Below are 15167 nucleotides of genomic sequence, written 5' to 3' on the forward strand. Positions count from 1 at the left end.
AGATAAATTTCTTTCATGAGCTGGTGATACAGGTGTAGAGGGTAGGGAAGCCATGGACCACATGTAACCTGGTATATAACAACAGACTCGTGGACGGGAAGAGGTTTATGTGCAGAAACAACCAAAAAAAGGTTTGGACCTTGAGAAACCAGCACGAAAACCGGGGACCTTCCTTCGCCTAGAATGCACCAAGCATTCTACGAGATTATTTGTAAGACTAATGTTAGTTAGTCACTTCGTGAGTTGGTAATTTATGTAGCTGTTAATTACAATATGGTGAGAAATTAGGCAGTAAGTTAGCCGGTTAGTTGGTTATATTACTCTCATGTTAGTTCTTTATAGGTACAAGTACCACGAAATATGTGTTGGCCCCCCATATCCGACAGCTTCCTAAAAGCTCACTGCCCCCCTAATATAGTAAAAAACTAGACAGGGGAAACCTCGTAAAGGCCCTATATTTGCCTATATTTTACAAAGATTTATATGTGACGCATCATGTACGCTTTTCTGTCAACAGAATGATGATGGTGTGGGTGTTTCGTATACGGGGAGATGCCAACACATATTTCATCCCACTGTAAGTGGTAATTACACTGCCAGTTGGTCAGTCGATCAGTCAGGTTTTGCGGTAGAACATGGGGTCCATATCCGGGACAGCCGTAAAGTAATCCTGTCAATTGGATTCATTCCATACAAATTTTCGAAGAGTTATTCGCCTCGAGTGAAAATTATAAAGGGGAAACCGAATCCTCGAATCCTCCCATTATTAAAAGTTTCTAGGCCTCAGATTTATTTTTCGTTCTTCTAAATGTGACGGCGATATGATAAATTATTTAGAAACCGGACCGCCCACATCATGACAGATTTATTGCAACTTGAAGTCCATGCAAGAGAGCTTTTGACATCCCTCAACCACTTCTCAACACACCGCCAGGATGATAGAAGTACATTATCGCCTCCGGAGGAATTAGAATTGTCAGATAGTGCACGAGAATCAGCTCTGGCAACTATTGCCAAAATCCAGGTCATCTTGTCCGGGCCGTCTGATTTTATACATCAGATGACCACCCAGGTATTCACAGACTTTTTTCCTCTCCTCCCCCTAGTCCTGTTGCTCAAGCAAATAAGCGGTTGAGACCCGCTGACTTACATTGCGGGTGTATAGACTCAAATCCTCGCTTGCATGCGATGGATGGGAGAATTCCATGTTCTAGCCTACATCCCTCAGGACGGCAGCGCTTTGATGAAAGATATATCGGATCTCATAAACGTTTCCGAAAGTCAACTGTGTCGCATCATACGAATGGTGACCCCCATGGGTTTTCTGAAGGAGCCTCAGCCAGGTTACGTAGCTCACAGCGCGTTGTCAGCATCATTTGCCTCCAAACAATCTTACGTGGACGCTATGATGTTTCTAGCTAATACACTGGCTCCAGCTGCCCTGGGCATGGCAACGGCCCAGCACGATTCCGAATATCACGAGCACGCGAGAAACAGCCTGTGCAATCATGAATCAGCGATTAGTACCACCTTTTCATCTATAGACAAGACTCAGTTACCCTTGCTTCAGCGTCGGTGGCATGCTTATCTTCGACACGGAATGGGATATTTCTGCGATACAGCCACAGATATACTAACCTGTCTTGAACCCTTCCGCATGGAGAAGGCGTTAATTGTCGAGGTAAGACATTCTTTTATCAGCTACTACGTAGCTACTAGCTACTAGTTGCTCATTTTGTCCCTGTCGTTTATGCAGGTCGGAGCGCGATCCACTGAGCGAGCGACAATACTCGCCAAGCTGTATCCGATGCTCCATATCACCGTCCAGTTAAGGCCAACGTGCTCAACATCCGGCAAAAATCGGGTCACCGCGTCAAATGTCGATAGAATGCGGCCCCCACGCATTACCATACTTGACCGTGTCCCCGGCTCCCCGCAACCTATCCAAGACGCCGCGGTCTATATAATTAATTTGCCCCTGCCGGACCCCGGGATGCCGCCTTCCCCGCTAGCGATGCAGATTCGTGCAGAAATGATGGCGCATTTGAATACGCTACGGACGAATCGATCAGCTACAATGGTGTTGGTCGTACCTTCGCTCTCAGATTGCGGTGCAGAGAGCGGCAAAAGCGTGTCTTTGGCCGGGATAAGAGACTTCTCTCTATTACAGCTGGCGAATGAGCGGGAAATGAGGCTTACAGAGATAATTGATTTGCTGCATAAAATGAGCGATAGTGAGGGAAGATTAGTTCTGGTAAATAAAGTAATTTCGGCGGGGAGATACGGTATAGTTGGCTTGGAGGTGAAGTATCAGGCGTATGCAGATCGATAAGCAGACCTGCAGGGTCATAGTTGAAATTTTATATCATTGTATCTAACTGTTGATAGGAAACCTGTACTGTGCATTCCTACGAGGCTTGTAAGTAATCCATTTATAGTAAACTAGGTCCACAGGTAAGTGTCGGTTTATCTACGTCTAGGTCGCTAGCACTAGTCACGTAGAACAGCTATTCCGACAAGCTGACGAGCCTGATCAATATGGTATGGAATTCCTGATATTGATGACTGCCCCCCAAGAGTAAGGGGGACGGGGAGTGGCTAACTACATATATACGCGGCACGCACGTGCCGCGTTAGACTAACTGATATCCAGTGCCGAAACGCGCTAGGTTTGATATTCACGTTCCGACAGTAAGAAACGTCAAGTTAGTCACGACCCAGTATGATTGATGATATAGTAAATTACATTAGTTAGTATAACTCCTTTTCTCCCTTCGTCTCGATTTGCATGTGGGTTTGTGACCAGCTACTTGATGGGGTTGCCTCCTATCCGTAGACTTGACGGGCCCTGGCGCCAAATGGCGAAACACGATTGGGTGACTAAATTTCCTTTATTTAACCTTGATGCGAAAGACGCCTATACCACCGATCCGAATTAACAACCTCAAACAACTCCATTCTACTCAATATCAGAATCCTTTGGACTTATCGTCTGGTAGCATAGTCATCAGTAAGTGAGATATCATCACGTGCGATCTCCATGGTTCGTTCATCGTTCTTGACACTCGAGGATCAATGAGGTACCTAAATACGTAAATTTTGTTTCTATGCAGGGAGTACAAGGAATAAATGGGCATGCTAGGCTGCATTAGCCATATGCATACAGCAAAAGGAATTCCAGCCAACTTACTCAGCGTGGTGGCAATAGATATATGCGAGACCAGGGTCGAGTTGTACGGCGATACTTGAAATGTCGTTTCCGACCCCTGTTCTTGCCACTTTACGTACTCATGCAAGAATATTCTTGGAAGTGACTTCTTTATCTGCATCTCTGAGAGAATATCAGTCAGACTCTCAGTGAGAGTGACACATGCTATACACGATGTGAACCCCTCCTCCTCTGCGGCAAGCTTTTTTATGCTCCAGGCACGGACAGGCCTGTAGGACGAACCTACGATCTCTTGTAAATAGTTGAGACCAGGGGATCAGTCCAGTAGTCAACTCTTCGGAAGCATCAGGTGGCTTGCCGTTAGGCAACCAGACCCCTAATCCAGACTATCTCAATTATTCCATTGATTGGGAATCCTTTGAATAAAGGTTTCCATCAATAATTGTGATATCGACCGGCATTGGCATTTGTTATTGATACGCACTGATTTCCTATTGAGATGCCGACGGGGCAATAGAGGCTTGTATGGGGCGGACACTACCGTCAATGAGTGAATATGGATGGAGGTCTAAATACGGACTGTTTCCCCTCGATAGATAGTTTCCCTCTTAATACTCAGTTTCTCGTCAACACTAGCACCCTAGATAGTGAATATCACTTATTTGGATTGGTCGTATGTTACATTGATAAGAATCCTCGCGAGATTGGTCTACTTGATGCAGTCGGCATCGATCTAGCTCGTGATCCCCCTCATCTGTGCTGCAAGTCTGAACGCAATATTGCTGGCATGTCCTCACTTTGCTTGATTTACTCATTCTTTTTTTTCGCGAAACATATTGACAGCTTATTTTACAGCTATCCCTGAAGTAGCGTACAAGCCCACACGAGTGCATATTGCACGCCTATTTGGCTGTCCCGTTTTGTTCTCTACGGAGTATAAGATATACTCCTTATCGGTCCCACATTTTGAGGAAGAAAGTAGGCTGCACCGCATAGTAATTATACTTAACCCCTCAAACTAGCCATAATGACACAAGTGACCGTTGCGATGATGTTATTGAGAGATTACTCAGACGAAGAAACGTGTGTCTTCCACTGTAACATACTCCGAGACCAACTTGGACAGTCCCTAAATCAGTCACATCGACTATTCATCCTCAGTGCTACCGAATGATTTTTGAATGATCAGAAACTACCCATCGAGTCATGGAGCGCCGCATAGTATTTTGGGGTCCGAATAATAGCCCTAAAACTAATAATCTTTTAGTAATGATCTGCACACCAACCTAGTTAGTTACTTTTCTTTTTGCTGAGTGGTCAATATAGTATGACATGGGACCCATCTCGGCAAGTGATACTGCTTAGACGTTAGACTACCAAGATCCTCTGACCGAGGGTACAAATGCGCAAATTCATATGAGATTCCCTGAAATTGATGGAGCTGGCCGGGTTGACTTGCACTTTCTTAACTCCATGGATAACACTGCAACAACATGGTTCAGATTTTGACCTAAGCAAGGCTGCGTCTGGACACATCAATACAATATCCCTGCCGGTGCAGACGTTGTGTGGTGGAAGCACGTTTTTCATGGATTCACTATTAAAACACATTATTAACCATGGCCAGCCGAACATTGACCATAGCCAGCTGAACCTTGACCATGACTAGCTGAAGTATTCACACTTTTGCCACTCTTTATTCTAACCCTAACCCCTAGGAGGTTTGACAGGCATGTCGGTTGTTACACAAATGATTTACCGACATTATGCAGAATCCTAGACTAGTCATGCAATGTGTTGTGAACTCAGAGGAATGGGGGCGCAGGAAGCATAGAGATTCGTTATACGTCATGTTCTTGAAGCAATAGAATCCATCTCGTTGATTGATTCCATCAACTACTGTATCTATTTAATACGGGGGATGAGGCCTAAGGTGTTGTTTACATTAGTGTTGCACGTGACCAATCACGTGATTTTCTTAACATAATGCATGCTTACGAATGTATGGGGGCGGCACGACATATATACTTCTACCCACCTTCCTTACAGGAGTGAATGGTCCACCACTTTGAGTTGATGCTCTTATTTGAATGCGGGCTGTCATTCTAAATGCTGCAATGGCTGTCAACCGTCTTGCCACTTACTCTAGCGGTATTGATACAAAACGCCACCAACATTCCACCACCGTCGGTTTGCTCAATCCTAGTGTTGGCCCCCAAGAGGAATCCGGTAGTACCCCTCCTATGCCCTGAAACGAATTATGCAAATTCCTTATATTAGTTGAAATTAATCATAGGCCGTGAAGATCCGGATATTCTACGGGAGCTGGCTCTTTGGGATAGGTCAATCATAGATTGCGAATGCTGGAAAAGTCATGAAGGTTCACTGATTTCGCATCCAATTATACAACGTTCCTAGGCCCAGTGATGCTCAGAGCTTAGGTACCACGTATGATCCCCGCCATTTATCGAGCTCTCGCCAGGAATCCCGACTAGTTGTAGTATTCATCCAGCCACTCCCGCAAATCTCCAATCGTCTCATAGTCCAAGAAAAGGCTGCCACTGACCTTGATATCCAGCTCAGTTTTGAACTTCTCCGCTATGACCAGCGACATCAAACTGTCAATACCGAGCGCAGCGAAGCTGGCGTCATCCTCCATGTCGGAAAGATCGAGACCAGCTTCGTTCGCAATGAGCATAATCGCCTTAGCAGTGACACTGCCAGACGCAGCGGTGGTCTCAATGGATGGACCGGCGGTATCCGTGACCGTGGGTGTTAAATTCTCGGTCGGAGCTGGCATAGGAGTGGGAGTATTGCTGGGAGAAGGCTTGCTCTTTCCATCATCGTTTCCAGTGTCTAGATCAGGCTGAGCGACTGTCGGCTTTGGTGCTGGTATGGCGGACTTTGGTGATGCTGACACGGGAACTGCAGTGCGAGAAGGGGTGGGTTTTGGGTTGCTCTCACTAACAGTAATCTTATCTGGTGGCGAGAAGAATCGGTCGAGCAGAATGCGAGGGTAACGACGAAACTGTATTCCATTAACGACACCTATGATGGCATCGTCTTGCAAGATATACACATCACCAAAGTAGATTGTGGGGTCTTCAGCTGTCGGGATCATCTTGACATACGAAAGATACTTTGCCCCGGGGACTAGATGCTTTGCGAACCGCATGGAATTCCAACCCGGAGTGACGCAGTAATTGTTTTGTGTGTCCATGGCATCGGAGCAGTTCATTATGAAGCCAGCCAAGTGTGCAAGGCTATCAATAAAGTATGGAGGAACGGTCCACACACCACTTTCCTTGGTAGTCAGCTGTACATTGGCAAATCCCTCTAGATCATGTATGACTACAGACTGCATGCCGCGGTACTTTTCGGCGTAGGTGACTAAATTGCTGGCAAAAAGCGTGTATGCCATATTGCGCGAAAAGCGGCTAGCTTTGCCTTGCGTCGCCAATTGCTCGAGCGCGTCAATACGGCCAAGGACTAGATGCGCAACAGGCGCCCAAGAAGAGAGCCACTCAGTTGCATCGCCGTAATAAATGTTGGCGGTAGCGAATGGCTGGTAAACGTTGCCATCATTGTCCACATTTTGCCAAGTTAAGTCGACTATACCTGAGGCTATATTGGCAGTGGCAGCGGTCACACGGAATAGCTGAGGTTTTTTTTTGTTTGTCTGAGCAACAAGACCCTTCGTAACGACTAAATTGGAAATACTCATGTTGACGTTCTTGGCCTTAGGATTCAACTTGCGATGCAGATAGTTACCAAGGGTGTATGCGATATCCGCGTGGATGGACTAGATGATAATTAGCAAGGTGTGACTGAAGATTCTTTTACAACGCCGGCTTACAGATGTAACAACGCCGCATTTATTCATGCTGTGCCCATGAGCGGCAGCTAGTAGATCTGCCTGCATCAGATCCGATTGCATGATCACTGTACCAGCAGAGCCATTAAAGTTCTCTTCTATTATCTGCTGTACCGTTGTAGTCTGAATCTCGCTTGCTGGTAAAGCCTTTGGTAAGGTCTTGGCTGCATCAGCTCCCTTCTCGTTGTCATAGAAAGTATTGCCCTTTGTCAAACACCAGTTGCCATTGTACTGCAACCAATAATTCTTGTCATTCCAGGCATATGTCGGCAGATCTAAGAGGCGGAGCCTACGTTCGAAAGGACGATGGAACTCATTCCAACCAACTTCAACACCAGCAAGATGCAGAGCAGCCATGCTCTCAGCCATAGTCTTCCAGTTGTCTTCACCGCGACGGATTGATGGTATGGCGAGCTGTGTGGACGGAATGGTGGATTTGATGAAACCAGTACAGACAGGATGGGGTCCAATTTCGATCCAGATAGTCTCGTCACTAATGGTAGAGACTTTACGAGCATTCTCTATCGCAGAGAGGTAGTCCACGGTCTGTCTAGTGGCTCGCCGCACATAGTTTGCATTCAACGTCTTGCTGTCAAAGATGACTTTGCCGAGCAGGGGTGAGATAACAGGCATTTTTAACTCTTGAAAGAGAACTCCTGTTGTTGTAATAGCTTCAAAGTCATCTAAAATAGGATCCATTTGTTCTGAGTGGAAAGCAAAAGCGACATCCAACTTGATACAACGGTACCCGGCCGCTTCAAGTGAGACTGAGATGTCGTCCACTTGTTCCTTGGTCCCGCTAAGCACTGTATCTGAAGGTCCATTAATACAAGCAACTGTGAAGGGCTTGTCTTCTGAGCTTTCAGCTATCTGAGTGAGAGAAGCTCGAACAGCCATCATGCTATGGCTGCCAATCTTGCACTTCTGCTCCAGCATTTGAGCCCGACGTCCAACCATGAATATGGTGTCACTAGCAGAAACCACGCCGGCTATGTGCATTGCTGCGTACTCCCCTAGGCTATGGCCTATGACGACGTCCGGCTTGACTCCGAGAGAAGACCAATATTTAGCTAGAGCAATTTCAGTACAGACCAAGGCAAGCTGAGTAATGACGGCAGAATGAGCATGATCTTGAGGATATGATCCATCAAGAGCAGGAATGAATGACGAAAAGCCTTGGCCTTGGGCGAGAGAGTCGAGGTACTGGATATGCTCTCGGAAAGTAGGTACATCGCGGTATAATTCTAAATTCATCGACTTGTAAGAGGCACCTTGACCTGTGAAGCTGAATGCGACTGGTGGCATTCCGGATTTTCCAACGGGTTTAATCGAATCGATTTTTTCCAAGCGAGACTTCAGCTGCTTTTTCAAGTGATCGACATCAGTGGTAGCAATTGCCACGCGATGCGTGTGATGATAGCGTCGGGCAGTTGTCGTGTATGAAAGTTCAGCTAAATTAATGTCTGGGTGGTTATCAAGATGGGCTATCAAGCGCTTAATATTTCCAGCCAAAGATGTTTTAACCTTGGCCGAGGTAGCGATGATATGAACTTTACGTGGGTCTGTTTCGGTGATCTCGCGAATAGGTGGCTCTTCCAGGACCATGGTTGTGTTCCCGCCGGCGGCACCAAAATTGTTGACTGCTGCAAGGCGCTTTTTCCCAGGCACCTGCGGCCAAGAGGTCATTTCCATTGGAATGTGGAGGTTGCGTTTATTGAAGTCTCGGGGAAAATTTGGATTTATTTCCGTCTTGATACCGATATGCCGCGGGATGGCGTTTTTTTGCAGCATTAGCAGTACCTTTATCAATGCCGTTGTCCCTGCAACAGATTCACCATGACCGACGTTTGCTTTTACAGCGCCAATATGTAAGGGCTGGCCTTTACTACGACGCCTAGTGAGAGGAGCATAAACATCCAAGATACCCTGCATCTCTTCATGGTCACCAGCTTGAGTGCCGGTACCGTGGAGCTCGACGTACGACACATCTAAAGGATCCACGCCGGCCTGTCTAAGTACCTGACGTGACAGATATGCCTGGTGGCCAGCATGCGGATGAGTAATGGAAATCGCCTCTGCAGAATGGTTCGTGCCAACACCAAGAATGACTCCTAAGATACTATCATTATCTGCTTCGGCGTCTTCCAGCCTTTTAATGACAATAGAGCCAACGCCATCAGCTCGGCAGTACCCGTCGGCAGTGCTATCCCATGTCTTACACGCGTTGTGTCCTTTGGTGAGGAAGTGGCCGTTGCACAGTCCGGCGAAGCCGTCTGGATTGGTCAATACGTTGACACCTCCTGTGACGGCGGTATCGACTTCGCCGTTCCAAAGGGCCTGGCATGCGACCTAATATAATTGGTTAGTGTATATGATGTAAAGATCAGAACCACAGAATGTACCTCAATCGCGGCAAGTCCGGATGAACATGCTGTATCAATGCTGTAGCTGGGACCAGCAAACTTAAAAAAATAGTTGATACGGCCAGGACCAAAGGCTCGGCAACCACCTGGAATATAGTAGGTGCTGACCTCTTGGCCTTGATTAACCTCGCGGTAGTCATCAGCGGCTTGGCCGTAGAATGTACCTATGCGCTGCAACTGTGTAGCCGCCGTACGGTTACCGACATAGCCAGCACGTTCAAGCGCCTCGTACGCGGTAACAAGAGCTAAACGCATCTGAGGGTCGACGATCTGGGATTCTCGCGGGGACATATTGAAAAAGGGCGCATCAAACAAGCCAGGCTCATCAATGAAACAGCCATATTGCGTCATAGTCTTGTTAAGTTCCTTGCCCGTTGGGTCGTAGTGCGCATCAATATCGAAACGATCAGCTGGGATTCGCCTCGAAACGTCCAAGCCTTTCTCTAGAATCTCCCAGAACTTCTCGGTGTTTGTCGCGCCTCCAGGGAGTCTGCAGGACATACCGACAATAGCGAGCTTGGACTGTGCGGTGCCGCGTGGTGTACTTCCTCTTGGTGGGATTTGTGCGACCCATGTCATGAGATTATTGTGCGTGATTTCTGGATGCGTGATACTACTTTTCAAAGCCGAGTTTAAGTCGTTGAGAGGAATAGAGTTACCGAAGCTATACAACACCGCTTCCGTGGCAACAGCAGTTTCAACTTTTTCGACGACCCCTGATATGACCCGGTCCCAGTATATTGCTTGAGTAAGAAGCTCCGAAACTACACCTTCTAGCAGCTTAGCAGCAGTCTTAGCGGGGTACTCTAGGCCGGTGCTAGTAGAGTAGATTGGTGTCGTTGGCCAAGCCTTTCTGTTGACCGTGTTCAACGAGCTGCGACGGACGATACTTTGCGTATCTTGAATACCGTAGATATGTGGTGCATGACAGAGACCACCATAGACTGGAAGTGGAATGAATTTTGACTCGCGGAAAAAGTCTGACTTATTGAACAGTGATTTTAACCTAGCCGGTGGTCCACTCACTGTGACAGAAGTTCGGCTAACGGCACTAATGAATATCTTTCCAGTATTGGGAACTCCCTCTCGGGAGTGTATCGTATCGAGCTCCTTCTGGGTGGCGTCTGAATCGACATTATGAACAACATATGCCCATGTATCTGGAGTCTCTGACAGATCGCGTGCCTCCAAGTTTTCCGACATGCCCAGGACATGGATGCCTAGGCGAAAGGCCAAACGCACAGCATCTGCACCCGCGAGTGGCAAGTCGGCCAACGTGGAGGACAACGACACAGCAGTTGATGCTAGAAGTCCAATTCCAAGACCAGCAAGGCTCGTGTTTGCAAAGTCCGTTAATTCGTCAGGACTGTTCTCTGCATATCTGATAACATAAGTCAGCAATTAATATCTCAACCTATAAACCTCTCGGACCACTTACCCAATGTAAGTAGCCAGTTGAACGACAACAAGCAGGACTCCATCTACGGCGCCGCAGATCAAGCCTTCTCGAAGCTCCGTATTTTCTGCCCAGCTGAAGACAGACTCAAATGGTGGAATCAGCTGCTTGAGCTCCGTTGGAAGCTGCCGAATTTCTTCCTTGATGGCCCAAGTGACTTCGTATATAAATTGAGCTAAGATTGGGTGATGCTTGTCCCTGCTGTGGTTGTGTAGGCGGCGGAACACATCCTGCAAGTCTTCCCTTGGAAACTCGTTGCTGAAATAGACGAGCTTCATTTTGTGCGAGTCCACGTCGGGATCTGAACTTGTGGTGGGGGTATAGATGGGCATCAAGGTAGATAACTAGTGATGGAAAGAGCAATGGTTTGAAATTCGACTAACACGAGTCACTATTGTGCTAAGTCGATGTTGATGAGAGAGACCTTTAGAGCCTTAGTGTGTATGTAGTGTATATGTGGTGCATATGAGTTTTAAGTACAGCATCAGCCGGAGCGTCATGACTAATAAGCCATATACGGAATACCGCTCCGGGGCCATTAATTGAACGGCATTACCCTGCCTCGAATCATCATCTCACCCCGATTTACCCGCCCCGAAATGCGCCTCTATCATCCCGAACATTATGACCCGATAGTCCGCAATAGTTTATTTCTTCGTAGTGACTAGGACACAATATCTCAAATCTTATTCCAGTATATGAAATTCAAAGTCTAGATCCATCACACGGATCCCAAGTAGGTAGACAGGGGTATGACATCAAGATGCGACGTCGGCATATTATCTGGATATTAAGTATCCATTCATCGGCATCCTATCTTCGCTTTACGATTTTGAGCTGGTGTTGTCTGCAGCAACAATAATTTCCTGCAACTCGATGGGTGATTGTAGCCCACCGCTATGATAAGTTGTATGGTAGCTGATAGGTAATAGCAAGTCTGGTTTCCTCGGCTTCTCATCCCACAGAAAAAGTATTTTTCCTTTAGGTTAAGCATTTTCTCTTGATATTAGCTATCCTTTTAATAACCATCATAGTTACTCTTAGATTCTGACAACACAGGCTACTCCTTCATTTGATCTAGCTCCATATCACGGATTTCGGCACCTGAAGGCTCGTTGCTTTCGTATTCGAGTCTACGTATATATGTATCCTCTTCACCCTCTTACTCATTGGACACCATCATTTCTTCCTTTTGATACGCATAGTCTAGAGATAACCCCGAGGCCTGTTTTTATGTTTCAATAGTACAAAACCTGTAGAAAGCCAATGTCAAGATGGCTGTTATTGAGCTTGACTACTAGATGCGTGCTGGTGAAATAGTCATCTGATTCTCCTGGCTGAGACTTTGGAGGTATGAAAAGTACTCGGATTCTTTGATCCTTGGGACTTTGACAGTTGTGATCATAGCACTTCTAGAACCTCCGTTCATGGTCTTGTCGACCATATCAGGAGAAGGTACCGAAGCAGAATAATATCTTTTATAGCCACGTGGTTTAATCCTATCCATATTGCATGTCAGTTTTGTTTCGGCTTGAATGACTACTAAGCCAATAGTTCACAATCCAAATAATTTGTTCCGCCAGGAAAAACAGTATGACTAAGGGAGCTTGATATAAAAAAAAGGCGTCGGACGCGAGTCTCGGGCAATTCGGTGGAAGACCGGAGCCCCACACGACTAGTTGCGAGAAACACAAAGGCCACTGACAATCGGCTGCTTTTCTGGAACAATGATCACGTTAGTGACTAATATGCGTTGAGGTCTAATCGAGATTCCAAGTATAAATACAGCAGAAATAGTCTAGACCAGGGCAGCAGGAGGTTTGCTAGCTCTAGTTACCGTTACTGCCTAGCTGCTTATCAGAGCGATCTCTCAATCTCTATGCCGTAGTATGGATGTTTGATAATATTTTGAATAGGATGAAGTAGCCACAAAACGTTGCAGAGTGACAGCACAAAAAGTCTGTTATAAAAATCTTTTAGGATATCGGTTCCTAAGTTAGCTTTCGGTGTTCTTCTCTGACCCAATGTCTTATTAAAGTAAGAAATAGTTATCATATAGAAACAAGGGGCGAAAGTTGAATCAAATACGGTCAATCATTTGAACACTATGGACCATGTTCCCTTACGCGCCTAATGAGTTATGAGGAGGCCGTTACATAGAAGTATGCAAGTTTACAAGAGGTTCTCGACCTTATTTCTCTGATGCCCGTTTCTTAACTACATCTTGCACAAGGCTTAGACCGAGATTTTACCTAAGAGTTGTCAAAGTTGTACAGAGGTACACCCTAATTAGCTACATGTCAACTATTTTTCTATATTGAATGTTTTATTGACTTCTGACCTTTCTTCTCACAACTCCTGTAACTTCTTCCCCGCCAGTCATTCATCGTTTCCTTGAATCCACAACATAGAAGAGTCGATCCCCGAGAACAGATTATTCCAATCTAAACAGGCGACGTCAATGCCTTCTTCGAAAGTCTGTGCCAGCTCATTATAATATGTCGACAAGCCATCATCACTCATACACATTTCATCCGCTAGAGTGCCATTATTCCCTCCAAGCACGCTTGATGTTGATATCAGCAGTGCCAATTCGGCGTAAGTTTGCGTATGCGCAGGGGCTGAAGTAGCCTGCATCGGTTTCCGCTTTGGGCGCTGTAGAGGTCTCTGTCAGGGTCGACATGTTTTTCATTCCTTAGTGATCGAAAGATTCGAAGATTGATAAAATACTCAGCAGATGAAGAGCGCTTTTTGCGCATAGCGTAATCTTCCTTATGAGCAAGTTCCATTTCGTTATAATATAGCTTTAGGGACCCTAACCCATCCCATGCCCGGTTCGAACTTCGCCATCTATGACTCAGTACGTAACTACTATAGACCAAGTATATCTTCGTGTCAGATATGCATCTACTAATTAAGAGATCGTGGCGGCATGCATCATTTCAGTTTAGATCAAAAGTTGTGACGGATATTCCGCGGCCTATAGACAATTATGTATTTAATCGCTCCGGATCTCTCAATAGATTTGGTTGAGTAGACGTTTTATGTAAAATAAGACCCATGCATCTTCTGTCGACCTTTACATATTTCTGGTCTTTTACGCAGGTGCACAAAATTGCCCTAACACGTCTTTTCTCAGGCTTCCAGAGACAGTTCCAGGCAATAATTCGTTTTGTGACCACGAGCTCTTTATGTTCCGTCCTGCCACACGCAAAATAACCAACTTTACCATCGAAATAGTCAGCGACCCAGTGTGCTCTTGGTGCTATATCGGCAAGAAGAAGCTTGATAACGCAATCAAGATACACCAGTCTTCACAGCCAGACAATCCCTTCATTAAGATATGGAAGCCATTCTACGTCAAACCTCATTCCTCTGAAATAGGTTAGTAGTTTCAAATCCTAGGCAAACAACTCTTCAGTCTAATCCATCTAAAAACAGAAGTCCCTATATTACCTAACTTTCGGAAACAGCATGGAGAGATCATGGCAAACATGATGATTGAGAGAGTGAGAATAATAGGCGCGGACATCAGCATTGAATTCAAGTTTTCTGGCAGGACAGGCAGAACGCATGAAACGCACTAATTTATATACCTTAGAAAAATGAAATCTCCTCAAATACAAGATTATCTTATAGACGAGCTGTTCTCATCCTATTAAAAGAGAGAAACAGATATCACAAGCTATGAGGACTTTATAGTGGCTAGCATAAATACAGGTCTTGATAAGAAGAAAATAAAGGAGTGGCTAGCAAGTAATAATAGCAGTAAAGAAATTAATATAGAGGCTGGGATAGTACAAGTAGATAGAGTGCTAAATTATAAATTAGGAAAGTATATAATAAGAGGTGCGTAAGATCTAGAAGCTTTTATAAAAATATTCAATAGAATTAAGGCAATTGAGAATGGGGAGCCAGAAGGATGGGGTTATTATGTGGGCTAGTAGTGCTAGTTCAAGGGCTGGTCCGTGTGCACGATAGGCTAATGAACGTCTTGACTTTGGAGCTATTGGGACAAGTTGGAGGGAAACAAGAGCTTAAGTGGATGCCTGTAGGCGTCCTATGTCTTTTCATCGAAGCGGCTAAACCTTGGTTCGAAATATAGATCTAGCGGATGTCGAGAACTTATGGCTCCCACGTTGGATAACCCTACGACTTTTCGAAACCATGATTCAGGTCATTATTGTATTAAGGTTATGATACATGAGTTAATCTCAGGTTTGCGCATAATCTTCATTTGCGGCT

General features: G+C 45.6%; 3 protein-coding genes across 3 annotated transcripts, besides 1 other annotated feature; 2 read left to right on the top strand and 1 right to left on the bottom strand.

Annotated features, from left to right (window-relative positions):
- The first annotated feature begins 222 nt into the window (after positions 1-222).
- Positions 223-315: a microsatellite.
- Positions 316-856: 541 nt separating this feature from the next.
- TSTA_126830 (uncharacterized protein) lies at positions 857-2332 on the top strand (the record flags this gene model as incomplete). Its single annotated transcript, XM_002482922.1, has 3 exons — positions 857-1072; positions 1166-1681; positions 1757-2332. 3 exons carry the CDS (start codon positions 857-859, stop codon positions 2330-2332), a joined length of 1308 nt encoding a protein of 435 aa, XP_002482967.1.
- Positions 2333-5660: 3328 nt separating this feature from the next.
- On the bottom strand, positions 5661-11254 carry TSTA_126840 (polyketide synthase, putative; the record flags this gene model as incomplete). Its single annotated transcript, XM_002482923.1, has 4 exons — positions 5661-6971; positions 7026-9392; positions 9446-10847; positions 10905-11254. The coding sequence occupies 4 exons, from the start codon at positions 11252-11254 to the stop codon at positions 5661-5663; spliced, it is 5430 nt and encodes a 1809-aa protein (XP_002482968.1).
- A 2660-nt stretch (positions 11255-13914) lies between these two features.
- On the top strand, positions 13915-14509 carry TSTA_126850 (uncharacterized protein; the record flags this gene model as incomplete). Its single annotated transcript, XM_002482924.1, has 3 exons — positions 13915-13955; positions 14062-14306; positions 14328-14509. 3 exons carry the CDS (start codon positions 13915-13917, stop codon positions 14507-14509), a joined length of 468 nt encoding a protein of 155 aa, XP_002482969.1.
- Between the last annotated feature and the right edge of the window lie 658 nt (positions 14510-15167).

Source organism: Talaromyces stipitatus, genomic scaffold (genome assembly GCF_000003125.1).
Source record: "Talaromyces stipitatus ATCC 10500 scf_1105507295555 genomic scaffold, whole genome shotgun sequence".
NCBI classification, from domain to species: Eukaryota; Fungi; Ascomycota; class Eurotiomycetes; order Eurotiales; family Trichocomaceae; genus Talaromyces; species Talaromyces stipitatus.